Source organism: Mastigoproctus giganteus, chromosome 2 (assembly GCF_048544385.1).
Source record: "Mastigoproctus giganteus isolate SK-2022 chromosome 2, ASM4854438v1, whole genome shotgun sequence".
Taxonomy (NCBI): Eukaryota; Metazoa; Arthropoda; class Arachnida; order Uropygi; family Thelyphonidae; genus Mastigoproctus; species Mastigoproctus giganteus.
Genome location: NC_143576.1, coordinates 51,125,725 through 51,141,380, shown reverse-complemented (window position 1 = coordinate 51,141,380; position 15,656 = coordinate 51,125,725). Strand labels below are relative to the sequence as shown.

The window sequence follows — 15,656 nt, the reverse complement described above, 5'->3', positions numbered from 1 at the left end:
AAATTAAAGACACACATTCAACAACCCTAACTATTACGAATAGTTTTGTAAATTACTATGAAAAAGAGCTTGTTTGCAGAACAAAGAGAGAGACAACTCCATTTGGATGATTGGACAATTCACACCAGGGCAAAAACCATTACAGGACAGGGAAATAATTATGGGAGATGAACTGTGGCTCTAAAATCATGTAAATTACAATGCGTGCCGGGACCGGATGGTTTGGGGGTTGAATTTTATAAGAAGTTTTGGAACTTGTTAGCGCCTATTCTTCTGGCTGTCTTTAACAAATTTTTTCAGTAAGGGGTTGTACCCGAAGGCTTTTTAAATGCCTATACTACTTTCATTCTGAAGCATGGACGGAATTTAACGAAAATTGGTAACCGGAGACCTATAATGTTGGCTAATTGCGACTACAAAATATTTGCAAAGATTTTGACAGCTAAGGTAAAATGCAATGTAACCCAGGTAGTAAGAAGCACACAGTGCTATGGTATACTGGGGAGGCAGATAGAATATAACCTTTGGCTATTAAAAGATATATTAGAATATCGGAAACGAAAGAGTTACAATTTAGCATTAGTAGCAATCGACCTAGGAAAGGCTTTTGATAGAATCGACGACCACTACCTTTTTTCTATAATTAAAGATACGAATATAGGATATCAGTTGTTTACAGTCCTGAGAAATATATATATACACGTAGTAGCACATGACTTTTGATAAATGGAGAAATTTCGAAAAACATTAAAATTGATAGGGGAGTAAAACAAGGATGTCTGCTTAGTCCTTTGTTATTTACGTTAGCACTAGAACCACTACTGGGAAGAAGAGATATACAGACCTGAGGCCATTCAGAGGATACCTTTGCCAAAGCCAGCATGGCAGTGTAAATGTATAGTGTATGCGGATGATGTTACCGCCACTCTCACTACGAGTTATGCGGTGGAAGAATTTATGTCATTCATTACTTCTTTTGGTAAGAAGTCGGGGTTAAACAAACGAAGATAAAACTAGGATCAAATTGTTGGTGGAATGGGTACATCGGCCTTTACCACAACAAGAAGTGGAGTCGGATAAATCAATTCAAATATTGGGACCTCCGTTTAGAGAGAGTCCCATGCTACCTCTGGGAGGGATCACGAATAAAATACGGGAAAGTTTAAAAGAGTGGGAAGTGGGACAATTTTCTTTTGAGAACATATTCATTATTGTTAGAACCATAATTCTTCCTAAAATCTTGTACACAGTGTTTATAACAGGAATCACAGCTAGGACAATGAGACGATTTTACATTCCAACATTTCAGTTTCTACGGGGAGGAAAATGACAAGAGATAGCGCCTAAATTTTAATTTTTACCATGAGAAGAAGGGGGAATAAGTATTCCAAAAATTAATTTGAGGTGTAGCTGTAAGAGACTGCTGGACGTGGCTAATATGGTGCAATCTAACCATTTAGTAGCAGTACTGATAAAATATTTTATGGGATTTAATACAGCCTTAATTAAAGGCGGCAATTATCTAGGGCCAAAATCAGAGACAATTCCTATATATTACAAAAAAATTCGGGATATGTGCACGCAGTTAGGGGGAGAAAGATATAGATCCTTTTAAGAGTGGTTTAAAACGACTCTACTGGACACTGTTTAACTCAGAAAATCCAGAAAAGCCAAATTTAGTAAACCATAATGTGCAGTTGTTTTTTAAAAATCTAAAAATTGGCAGAAACTACCCATCGTGTATTGATTTTTCGTGGAGGGTTGGTTACGGAAGCATACCAGTGAACGATATCACATATAGACTTAGTCAGATAGGCAACAGATTATGCCAATTTTGTACCGAAATTGAAACAGTGTACCATTTATTTTATTACTGTCAATTCGCGCAGGAAGTTTGGAAGAGAATTTGTAGATTTTTGAGGATAAGACAGTTCACACTGGAGGAGGTAATTTACTTGCAATTCAATCATCATCCCTTGGGCAAGAACAAAATGTTCACGATATTTTTAATTATAGAGGCAAAATATCACGTGTGGAAGCTTCGAAAACGGAAAAGGTTTGGGACCTTTAGGGGATATCTTTAGAACTTGAAATAATCAATGTCTGCTTCCATGCAAAGGTTTTTACAGTTGGAAAAATGGCGTTTAGGGTCTGATAAGTTTCTGAAAAGGTGGGGAGAGCCACCTCTTCTGTGCAGTTTGGTTGGAGATGACGTTCATCTTAAGTACTGGTTTTAGTTATTTGGAGGAGAAAAAAAAAAAAAAAAGCACCTGGGTTTTTTTTCGTTTATTACAAAATTCAGTTTTCTTGATAAAAATGTAGATCTCTTAGGCTCTCATCAAAACAGTTCCATGATATAGGTTTGAATTTTATAACTCATTTGTTTGGTTTAATAGATCTGGTCCAATGGGTTATTTTTCACATTAAATTCACAAATAGCTTTTAAATGATCGTCTGAATTAAGATTTTTCATGATTTAGGTTTGGATTTTATAATTCATTTGTTTCGTTTAATAGATCTGGTCCAATGGGGTTTAACATTAAATTCACAATAGCTTCGAAACGATGGTCTGGGTGGTGGTATCCTCTGAAAAATAAATAACAGTAGTCATCCCTACTAGGGAAGCATCATTTATTTGAAGTAGTGCAATAGCAGACTATCTCACTGTGAAGGCAGCCACAATATGAGAAACAATTAAAACGATTCCTTTTACGCAACATACATAGTTCAAATTTATGGGTTAATTACGGTGTATTTACACCTATATTATATAGTCAATTATCAAAACTCATAAGGATTATGCCTTGTGCATTTCGTTTTGAAAAGACTTCCTTAGAAATGTAAATTCTAGAAGAAAGGGATGAATGAGATTGGTCCACTTGATATCGATGGTTTAACTGTGGATCCCGCTCAGGTAGCTAACAAATTGAATGATTATATTTTGCATCTATATTTACATAAGGAGTTATTCAGGGAGGGAAATGCCAGAGATGTATAAAATAATGTCAGGGAGCTAAATGATTTTGTAATAACTCAGAGCAAAGTGGAGGAGAAATTCTGGAGATAAACATAAGGAAGACACCTGGGGGTGGATGGAATCTATCCAGTTATATTAAAAGAGGCAGCAAAGGAAGAAAGCAAACCTTTAGTCCTAATTATGAGACCCACCTTGGACTCAGGGTAAGAACCCATGGACTGGAGATGTGTAAATGTGATCCTGATTCATAAAGGAGGATCAATGGGTGAAACAAGTAATTACAGACCTGTTAGTTTAACTTCTGTTCTGGGTAAAATAATGGAGTCACTGGTTGAAGATGCATTGCAGGATCATCTAGACAAGACTGCAGCAATAATTCAGACACAGTATGGTTTTGTTAATGGAAAGTCTTGTCTGACCAATTTGATTCTGTGATGTGGTCACAAAGGAACTGGATACTACGAATGATTTTGATATCATATACTTGGACCTCAGGTAGGCTTTTGATACTGCTGCACAAATTGAAGCAGGCATTGGAGACAAATTGCTGTTTTGGATAAAGGGATAGCTGAATGGGAGAAGACAGAGAAGACAGAGTGGTAATCAATGGATAATTACTCTTCGTGTAGTAATGTTATTAGTGAAGTATACCCTGGTTCAGTGTTGGGTTCCATTGTTTTTTTTTGCATTTATTAATGATATTGATGATATATCAGGCTTAATTTCTAAGTTTGCAGATGACATGAAGGTTGGCAAGGTTGTGTTAATGACACTAAGTTAGTGCAACAGGATCTAGAAAAGTTGAGAAGATGGGCTGAGAGGTGGCAACCAAAGTTTAACCTTGACAAATGTAAAGTACTGTATATGGATAGCAGTAACTCCAGAGTAACGTATCACTGTGTGGTACTACACTGAGGGAGGCAGAGAATGAAAAAGATCTGGGGGTAATTGTGCAATTAGATATGAAGTTTTCTGATCAGTGCAGACAAGCTACAAGAGTAGCTCATGGTGTTGTGTCAATGATATACAGGAATTTTTCTAGTGGGGAAAAGGAGATGATTATCCAGCTGTATAAGGCAATGTTCAGGCAACACCTTGAGCACTATATACAGGTGTGGAGCCCTCATTTTAGAAAGGATGTACACCTGCTGTAACGAGTACAGAGAAGGGCAACAAGATTAGTGAATTAAACAAAGGGTTGCTCTTAAGAAGAAAGGCTTAAGCTTTGCAAATTACATTGTCTGGAGACTAGGCATGTCCGAGGTGATCTGATTGAGATGTATAAGGCCTTGAATGGTTTGAGCGTGCTCAATGCTGATGGGATTCTTCCTCTTGCTCTGATCTATCGCCTGATGGGACATGAATTCAAATGGAGGAAAGACAGTTGTAGAATAGATGTGTCGAAGTTTGCCTTTAGCCAGTGGGTGGCTGATTGCTGGAACAAAGTTGACAGCTTAAATAAATTCAAGACAGAACTAGACAAACATTTGGACCGAATGGATAAGTGAAATGGGAAGGTTTTTTTTTTTTTTTTTTGCTGATGCTGTACAAGCTTGCTTTCTTGCATCATATGCCTCTGCTATTGATAATCTCCCTAATATGACTAGAACTTGTTGCAGTAGGATAGCCTTTTTTTACTGTGATTAATTATCCTAAAACTTTGTAAGATCTGAAAACTTAGCCATTAAACCTATTTTATCTTCATCATCATTAATAATAATAAAAAAAAAAAACAACCTGCCTGCCTCAACAAGCATATCAATAGAACGAGCAAAGGCATATTACAGATTTCATGAAACTTGCAAACCCTTCTGTGTGGAGAAGTGGACATTTTTACTTTGAGCTTTTTACTTGTACGATTTACTATTAGATACTGTAGTCGTTGAACCAATGTCTTCGGTTTTAAGTCTCTACTGATGAGAAAACAGCAAATTGACTAAATGCTATTTCCTCAAGAATCAGTAAGATTTTCTTTGGTAGGGTTCTTTTTGTGATCCCAGAGGAAGGACATATATTATCAGGATTCACAAAAGATTTAATTTGGTTTAATGTCTGGGCTATCTGCCCAAAGTGGAGCACAAAGGGACACCCACTATCCAGTAAGCAGAAAATGTTCTTAGGTGTGTGGCATCAGGGCTAACAGGTAACCCTACCTGCACCAGCTGAAATTCTGTTTCTCTGACCACCACACAGACAGGGATTTGAATGGGGTTAAGACATACATGTAAATTCACTAGATGATTGATTCTGGAGTGGTGTGTTGAAGCTGGGGCCCTCTGACACCAAGATCTCCTGCCCTTTCCGTGTTTTCATATGCTGTAGTGCATGGCAAACATTCAAATATTTATGATAGCCTGGAACCTAGGCTTTCATTATAGAATGTGGACAGTGGGTTTTGGATCCCAGTGATCCTAATTTGGGTAGGGAAGCAGCAGCATCACTAATAGGACCTCTGACTATGTCAAGGTGGGGAGTCAGGTTATTTCAACATGGCTGGAGAAATTCTATTGGTTCAATTTGAATGAAATTTTGGATGGCTCTACAAATCATCCTAAAAGAGTAAAATGAAACCTTTCACAAAAATCCAGCCAGTGGAAGTGGGCGGGCAAAGAAATGTCAGATTTTAATGTAATTTGGAATCACTAAACAAATCATTCTAAAATAGCCCAATATAAAATTTTAGGAAAATATATCTAATAGGAAATATGTGGATTGATAAGTGAAAGACAACAGGGGTTTTTATAAATACAGTAAACCCTTGCTATTCGCGGGGGTTACGTTCCTGAGAAATGTCGCGAATACCGAAAACGCGAATACTGAGTTATTGCTCCCATAGTAATAAAGGGGTTCCGTTCCAAAGTATGAAATATATAAGAAAAACTAGTCTAAAATTTTGTCTATATGTATTATATGTACCTTCATAATATGACTATGTACATAGACAGTACATAGTGAAATGCAAGCATATGGCATTGAAATGAAAATAAGAAACAATTTAATATTAAATGTAATATTTATTAGAAATTTCAAACCAGCGCCTTTGCTAGCAAAAAAACTTATCCCACCAGTGCTATCACCAGTTTCGCTAAAGTGTTGATAAAGGAGTTTTGCCTTTTCACGAATGATGAGTGAACTTAAAAGAATTTTATTTTGAGTTCGGTCTTCTATCCACAGATTTAAAGCTTTTTCCATTTTTTTTTTCTAATTTAACATCACGAGTTACAGAGCAAATTTTTGAAGCAATTAGCGCTTTTTCACAGACACTACGGCAGATTTTTTCTTCCGATTTTTGGATTGATCGTACCGTTGACTCATTGATTTTATAATGTTTTGCCACTGAAGAGAGACACTTTCACCATTAGAAATTTTATCTAATAACTCAATTTTATTCGCTAATGTCATCACATTCTTTGCTATTTTCACATTTCTCTTGTTATTCGTAGCCATATTTTTGTAGGGGTTAGAAAGAACTTGTCCACAATAAAGTCACTTTCCTTCCGTTAAAAAACTCGAAAAGGTCTGTTTTACACTGCAAAACGGTAGATTTGTCATTTTTGTAAGCATATCAATTTATAAATTGATAACGGCTGCAGTTTACCTTTTACTGAAAAAATATTGCGCATCAAGGGAAAAAAATAGCAAAGATAAAAAAAAATGATAATAAGATCAATTTATAAGCATATAAATTAAAAGCAAACGACGAAACCTTGCATGGCAAGCGCATAACACATACCGAACAAGGATTAGCGAGAAACATCCACGCTCGCGATTTTGTCAACTATCTCCCCCCACCCACTGAGCGCTGTTTTGACCGGTAAAGATAATTTTAGCCACGCTCATGTTTTTTTATGGCGGAAAATATTCATGGCGCTTTAAAATTCACATTTTTTTTAGGTTTCATTTTATATTAAATCAGCGATCGCGAATACGCGAAACCGCGAATACAGATACCGCGAATAGCGGGGGTTTACTGTATATATATATATATATATATATATATATATATTTTTTTTTTTTCTGAGAACCACAAACACGAGAGGTACTTAGTACCATGCATGGTCCAGAGGCTGAGAAGATGAAAGAAAATATTTGTTGACATTAGACTTGAACTTCTGTAGATTAATTTTCAGGAAATACGTATGAAGGAAGGTTGTTCCAGAAAATGGCAGTTGAATGAATAAACAAGGAAGATGAAAAGTTGGTTCTGTGAGTTTGAAGTTGGACAGAAAATGGATTTTGGCTGATGCTGGCACGTTTGGACTATTTTGAAAGAGAGAGAGCGGGAATTATAGAAGCCAATTCAGAAGATCAGTGCCCAGCATTAATGGAGAAGTTAGAAGAAAAGAGTCATCTACCATCACCCTCAGTGAGTGGTCAGAGAGAAAATTGGATAACCAATTACAAAAAACAGTTGGCAAACCATAAGATGGAAGCATGATCGGAAGCCTTTGATATACCAAGAGCACCTGCTTGTGTTTCACCAAACGTTTCCATTGAATTGGTCCTTAATTGGGTAACATAAGCCAGAATATCACCAGTGGATCGACACTGATGGAATCCGTACTGGTGGTAGTTGATCAGATGGAAGTTTTCTATATAGTTTAAGAGTTGGCAGTTAATTGATTTCTCCATTACTTTAGAAAGAATAAAAGTAATTTCTTGCTTCTTGCCCTAATGGTAGCCGAGCATTCTGGTCTCTTGCCAAAGCTATTGGCCGCAACTTCTGCCCATCTCTGCTCCCACCTCTGTCCAAACCAGATGGTTCTGTTGTCACTTCGGCCAAGGATAAAGCTGACCTGCTAGCATCCCATTTTTCTTCCAAATCATATATTAATGATCTTGGTAAAACACCTCCCACCATTCCCAACACGCTTCCATTCTGTGGTCTTCCGTCAAAAGGATGACGAATCTTGATGCTAAGAAAGCTCCAGGTCGCGATGGTATTTCTCCACTTATTCTCAAAACCTGTGCTCCTGAACTTACTCCTATTCTTTGCCGCCTTTTTTCACTTTCTTATTCCAAAGGTGTTTTTCCTTCTGCTTGGAAATTTGCTCATATTCAGCCAGTTCCTAAAAAGGGTGACATATCCCTTCCATCCAATTATCGTCCCATTGCAATTACTTTGACTCTTTCTAAAGTAATGGAGAAATCAATTAACCACTAACTCTTAAACTACCTAGAAACCTTCCATCTGATCAACGATTGTCAGTATGGATTCTGTTAGTGTCGATCCACTGGTGATGTCCTGGCTTATGGACTAATTCAATGGAAAAGTTTGGTGAAACACAAGTAGTTGCTCTTGATATCTCAAAGGCATTCGATCGTGTTTGGCATAAAGGTTTTTCTGAACAAGCTTCCATCTTATGGTTTACGAACTGTTTTTTTAGTAATTGGTTATCCAGTTTTCTCTCTGATCGCTCACTGAGGGTGATGGTAGATGGCTCTCTGTCTTTAACTTCTCCACTAATGCTGGTGTCTCCCAATTCCTTAAATTCTGACCTTCATGTAATTCTCTAGTGGGGCAAAGACAACTTAGTTGATTTCAAACCTTCTAAAACTCAGTCTTGTCTTATATCTCACAAAAAAAGGATTCTTCTGCTCCTATGCTTATTTTTGGTGACACTCCGATTTCTATGCAAACTGATACATCTCTTTTGGGAATTACCCTGACTTCTAATTTCTCTTGGCACAAGCACATTACAAATATTGCTTCCTCTGCATCTAAAAAACTTTGTTTTCTCTTTCGCTCTCGGCGTTACTTTTCTTCCAAACAGCTGCTCACTCTGTATAAATCGCAAATCCACACTGCCATGGAATATTGTTCCCACATCTGGGGTGGTGCCTCCAAAACCTCTCTCAGGCTTCTTGAGTCCATCCAGAAGAGGGCAGTTAGGTTAATTAATGATTCATCTCTAACAGAGTCTCTTCACTCGCTGTCTCATAGACGTACTGTTTCTGTTGCATGCCTCTTGTACAAATACTTCCATGGGAACTGTTCTTCTGAATTGGCTTCTATAATTCCCGCTCTCTCTTTCAAAACAGTCTGAACACGTGCTGCCACCAGCCAACATCAATTTACTGACCAACTTCAAACTCACAGAACCAACTTTTCATCTTCCTCGTTTATTCATTCAACTGCAGTTTTCTGGAACAACCTTCCTTCATATGTATTTCCTGAAAATTACAGTGTACAGAAGTTCAAGTCAAATGTTAACAAATATCCTCTTTCATCTTCTCAACCTCCACCCCAAGCACGGTACTAAGTACTATAGGTTCTAATACCTCTCATGTTTGGGGTTTACATAGAAAAAAAAAAAAAAAAAAAATTGCAATGGGACGATGATTGGATGGGAGGGATTTGTCACCTTTTTAGGAACTGGCTGGACATGAACAAATTTCCAAGCAGAAAACACCTTTGGAATAAGAAAGTTAAAAAATTCAGCAAAGAACAGGAGTAAGTACAGGAGCACAGATTTTGAGAACAAGTGGAGAAATACCATCAGAACCTGGAGATTTCTTAGCATCTATAGTCGTAAAAATCCTGCTGACATCCTTTTGATGGAAGACCACAGGAAGCACTGAATGGAGCATGCTGGGGAGTGATATACCAAGATCATTTCTACATGAGTTGGAAGAAAAATGGGATGCTAGCAGGTCAGCTTTATCCTTGGCAGAAGTGACAATAGAACCATCTTGTTTTGACAGAGGTTGGCAAAAGTTGTAGCCAATAGCTTTGGCAAGAGACCAGAATGCTCGGCTACCATTATGGTAAGAAGCACGATTTCTGCTACTTGGCGTTCAAAATCTAGTCTGGATTGATTAATAACTGCTTTACAATTGTTGCGAGCTCCGGCGTAGGTAGAAAATGAAACTGAAGAACTGGAAACTAGCCAATTACGATATGGAACATTCTTCTCTTGAATAGCCTTGGCACATTTATTGGAAAACCAAGGTTTAGATAAAGGACAAGATTTTAAGAGGAATGTGAAATAAAGGATTTCATTCCTAGAAGGATAATTTTGCTGACAGGATCTGAGCAAATATTGACATCAGAAGTTTTAAAACAGTAATCTGACCAAGGAAAAGAAATCTTGCAGGTCATCCCATTTTGCATTATTGTAATGCCAAACAACATGAGGTTGGGAAATTTCAACTTTCTTAACTTTTCGTAGTTTTTTTTTACCTTGTTTTCATGACAAAAAAGTAAAAAAGTATGGATTTTTACTGCACAAGCTTTGTGTAAAAAAAAATTACAGAAACACTACCCATAGCCCAAGAATGTTTGGAAACTTGCCACCACAGGCTCAGGCAAGAAGTAGTAGTAGTGGCATGTGATGCAAGAAAGCAAGTGTATGAGCTTATGCAGCATCAGCCAAAAAAAAAAAAAACACACCATTCCCTCCAAATGCCTGTCCAGTTCCTCCTTAAATTTATTCAACCTATCAACTTCCACAACGACAGGTGGAAGTTTGTTCCAGCAATTAACCACCCGCTGGCTAAGGGCAAATTTCTGAACATCTATTCTACATCTGTCTTTTCTTAATTTGAATTTATGCCCCCTTAGGTTCGTAATCTGAACAAGTGGAAGGATCCCATCAGAATTCAGCGTGCTCAACCCATTCAAGGCCTTATATACCTCAATCAGATCACCGCGCAGGTGCCTAGTCTCCAGCCACTGCAATTTGCAGAACTTAAGCCTATCTTGGTAAGAGGATCCCTTCATTCCCCTCACCAATCTTGTTGCCCTTCTCTGTACATGCTCAAGTAAATCTACATCCTTCCTAAAATGAGGCCTCCAGACCTGTACACAGTACTCAAGGCGTGGCCTGACCATTGCCTTATACAGAGGGATAATCACCTCCTTTTCCCTGCTAGCAAAATTCCTATATATCATTGACAAAACCCCATGACCTGCCCTGGCAGCCTGTCTGCATTGCTCAGAAAACTTCATATCTGACCAGGAACTCACTTGAAAAAGGATTTATCTATGTGAGTGGATCACTGTTCTCTAACAAATAAAACATAGAAAATAAGTTTACTTTTTATTTTTATGTCATTCAACAGCACGCTGTTCTTAATATCTGTAGCTATTATAACTATGTTTCTGCATTTTCACTTCATTTTTTATTCCTTTTGAGATACCATTACATGCTAAAAAAAAATGTACCTTTCTGGAGGTGGTTCATCAGGCAATAACTGTAAAAATTCTTCTAACAAATGGGTCTGACTCCGTAGTAAAGGTTGTAGAGCAGAAAGAATTCCAGTTGAGGTAAGGTCTAGTTGATGCTGCAACTGGCTGAAAGTTTTTAGAATTCTTTGTATGTGCTGTGGATTTGGACTAAAGTGGACCTAGAAATAAAGAAAAATACTGTTTTATTAATTTGCATAAAGATAATCTAATAACAGAACCATGGAAAGAAAATAATAATTGTCATAATGGTTATATAACATTCACTTTGGGGAATTTTAATTAGATTATAACAATTACACTGTATTACAGAAGTAAAATGAAAAAAATATTGTGAATGACAAATTTTATATACTAACCCATGTAGAAAAAATCTGTTATAATCAAAGCAATCGATAAATTTAACGTACAATTTGTTGTTGATGTTTTCTTGTGGGTTGACTAGGTACTATGTCCATAATATATCCATATCAGGTTAAAAAATATATTTGGTCCTTAAAAACAAAAGGACTGTTAAATAAGTAAAAACATCTTCTGTGGTGTCCGGTGTAAATGTTGTAATGATGAATAGTGAGTTGGGTTTGGCTTGACAGTTTTGGCATTGTGGAGTGGTATTTTTTGGGAGGTGAGAGATGCAAGTAAGATACGTATATCCAAAATGAATTCAGGCAAGACTGAATTGTTATTTTCTATTTGATCTTAAACTAAATACCCTTTGTTTGAATTATTTATTTTGAATCAATTTGTTAGAATTCAGAGTAATTCATTACTGCAGAGTAATGACCACTGTTATCAGTTTGTCAAAGGAATTACAGACAGCATCTAGAATTTTAAAGAGAGGTGAGATCAGATCAAATGTATTCTTGACATTACAATTGGTTCTTCAATTTCCTGGTATTCCTACATCACCACATAGCAGAAGCTGATTACAGTTTTTGAAGTAAAATATAGGTCATATTTTTCTGAACAGAGAGGATTGAAATTGTGTGCAAATTGAAGGGCACAGACGGCACTGAAAGAGCCTGTGTACGTAATCTGTTGTAGTGAAAGTTTGTTAATGTTTTTCAAGATTAGAAACACCACAGGAAAATCTAAACTGTACATGCTGCATTTTAGCACGAGTTGCTGGGATATGTTTTTACCTGAAAGGAAGGATCGCAGCTCTTCCAAATTTATTCTTCGCTTGAAGTAATCATGCATACTGTGAAGAAATGGCCACACATAATAACTTGCAATTTATGCCCAGGGTATCATTTTTACTTCATTGTCAAAAGAAACTATCATATCAAACTATGGTGTGGCAGACAAGTTTTTTTAACTTCTGGAAGTATAATACTGAAATCTGCACATCAACACTATTAAATTAAAATTGGTGATGCCCAGATTTTAAATTTAAATTAAAGATAAAGTTATTTCCAATTGTGTGACAAATTCTTTGTCATGTACAACAAAAATTTTAAAGATTATGTATGGTGTAAAAAATATAATCACTACTATTTTTCTTGAGTTAAAGTGCAAAAGCAATGACCAAAACAAAGACTTGGCTTGCACTGAGAATAAAATAATTTCATCTCTGTCTTAGTCTAAGTGATCAGAATCTTTTCACTTTATTTATGCATCTGACATGATATGAACCATAAATGTTTAAATGTTTATATCATAATCTATTCTATCATATTACAATATACACTTGAGCATTCCTGGAACATGGCTAGTTTCTTGAGAGAGAGAGAGAGAGAGAGAGAGAGAGAGAGAGAGAGAGAGAGAGAGAGAGAGAGAGAGAGAGAGAGAGACTATCAGCATTAAAATGTTAATGGATCATAATTTTTTATCAACTGTGTTAGCAATTTTCCCATCAAAACCCAGGCGTGTAACAGTTTCACCATTCAACTTTCTTAACAATATCATTATACTTTTTGAATTTATCTAACCATTTAAAGAGTTCTAACTTTAATTCAAATACATCACAATTGTACAGAGAATTTTCTGTGGTTGCAGGAAATTGGCCAGATAACAAAATCACAGTTCCCTCTAATTTTGTTTCTCAGTGTGCAGAATGGTTATTGCTTTGCATGTTTCCTTTATGCTGTTGTGCAGCTGATCACCATGCAAAAATAATTAATGATTATAATCATTAATAATGATAATTATGTGTGACTTTTACATGAGAAATGGAAAATAAACAAACATGTTGATAACAATGCGAATAACTATTAGATTAAGTAGATTTTACAAATATAAAATTATCTCTATGAAACCATTTTTGACTGTTTTAACTAATTTTATATACTACAGCAGAAATGGCGCCTCATTCATATCATATCTTAACATGCGCGCGCGCGCACACACGCACACGCACGCACGCACGCACGCACGCACGCACACACACACACACACACACATATATATAACAGATCTAGCATTTCAGTTTGCAGGGTTAACCTGGAGAAAATTACTAGCAAACTTAATAGTTTATTAATAATTCCTCAACAATTCTGCACTCAACGTCATTAAGAGATTATGGATTACTGTACGAATATTACTGTGGTATATTCGTATAATCATAGATAGTGAAAACCTAACAGTACAATAAATAAGAAAAGATATTTTATATTTGGGGTAGGGAGAAAGTGGAAATTTAATACTGAATGTTAAATGTATTTTAGTAATGGTGCATCACCCATGGCAACTGTCTCACTAGTGCATCCCCAGCACTGGGCCTGAAGTACAGAATGAACAATTGAAAAATAATCCTTATAAGCCTCCCATGAATCCTTGAATGATAATTAGACAAATAAATCCCATATCAGTGGGGATTAGGAGGTACATTTTCCCCAAAAAATAATTTCTCTGAATTGCTTTTGTGCTATGGTTATTGCAAGTTTTCTTGCTCATATGGTTCCTAACAGATATAAAACACTGGTTTTGAAAGTGCTGTGTACCAAATTTTTAGCCAAGTTTAACTGAATTCCAGAATGTAGCATAAGCTACATTCTGGAATTCAGCTAAACATGGCTAAAAATTTTGTGCACAGCACTTCCAAAACCACTGAATTGTCATAGAAGGGCTTAGCTTAGAGGAAACCCAGTCTAGAATATACATTTTTACAAGGGATTTTTATCCCATTATACTTCTGTGTTAGGTAAGTTAGACATTTAGCTGTTTTGGGTAGGAAACCACCCGAAAATATCTCCTCCTGAAATCAATGCCAAACCTTCATTTTTAATACCTGTTGATTGAATATCTGGGGCAATTCTCAAATATTCAATACGTTATAAGTAGTAATAACTATTTCTTTTTTTTTAGTTATAGCCACTGTCAACCTTTGCTTTTTTTTTTTTTTATTTATTATTATTTTTTTCTATTCATTCTTCACATTTTTTCAATCATCTGTTTGGCTTAGTCATAATGTGGAGAATTACAACACATGCAAAACTAAATTTACTATGAATGATAAACAGTAATTAATTTTACCACTTCATAGTAAACTTCATATTAAGTACAATAAATTTAATAATAAAATGAAAGTTGTCTGTCAGTTCTTGTGTGCTTTTTCTGTATTAAACCATTAGTAATTTTTACTATTTAAAATGTCATTTGAGAGTGCTTACTATGATATTGTTCACGAACATATATGTTGACATCTAGGGTAATACATGAATGACCTGTTTATCTGAATCTATTGCAAACAACACAGAATCTAATTAGAAACAAATTTTGTTTCTAATTAGATTCTGATTAGAAAGACCAGGGGCATTCCCAGGGTACGTGGCACCAGGGTGCCAATCGTACTTTGGTGTCCCCCTAAAAATATTTATTTTTATATTTTGCTGTACTTTTATTCATATAATGATAATTAATAACAAAAGTAATATAGTTATAATTATTGATGACAAAATTTTATTACATTTAAGCTAACACTTAAAATAAATAAATGTGCACTGAAAGAGACTCCTTCAGCCTCACTAATCAAAAAAATGAGATCAATCGTACATTATTTTCTATTAATAAATGTAAGAGCAACAAGGCTCAATATGTTCTACCTTATCCCTTATAAATTAACTAACAAATGAATGAGAGGGATCGCCTTAGTGATGACTTGTGGAGTGCTGTGATGCTGGCACTCTCAATTATCCAGGGATATGTATAAAAATTGAAGTCATTCTTTACACCCAAATTCTTTATTAATGTTAGTAATGCCTTTTTCACTCGTAAATAATGGTTGGTGGATCAATGTATTTTTGGGTCGGGTTTGGAGCTGTTAAACCATTGAATACGGGCAGTGTCGTAGCTAGGGTAGGGTCAGCAGGTACACTGCACCCCTTGACGCCTGAATCTGGTATTATGGCACTTTATTTGTGAGGGGCTCACATCTGGTGAGTATGGGCTTGGCACACACAAGGTATCATCATTCTTCTCTTTCTTGGTGATACCTTTCTACTTATGTGTGTGTCTCTCTTTCTCTAAGGCTAACTCGGAATTTTTTTTTTT

General features: G+C 36.1%; 1 protein-coding gene across 1 annotated transcript in view; it reads right to left on the bottom strand.

Annotated features, from left to right (window-relative positions):
* The window catches only part of mute (gon-4 like protein muscle wasted), a 1,102,179-nt gene that overhangs the window by 266,934 nt on the left and 819,589 nt on the right, over positions 1-15,656 (bottom strand). The window contains exon 21 of the mRNA XM_090389940.1: positions 11,145-11,326. Coding sequence (XP_090246066.1) covers positions 11,145-11,326 — 182 coding nt within the window. The remainder of the gene's footprint in view (positions 1-11,144; positions 11,327-15,656) is intronic.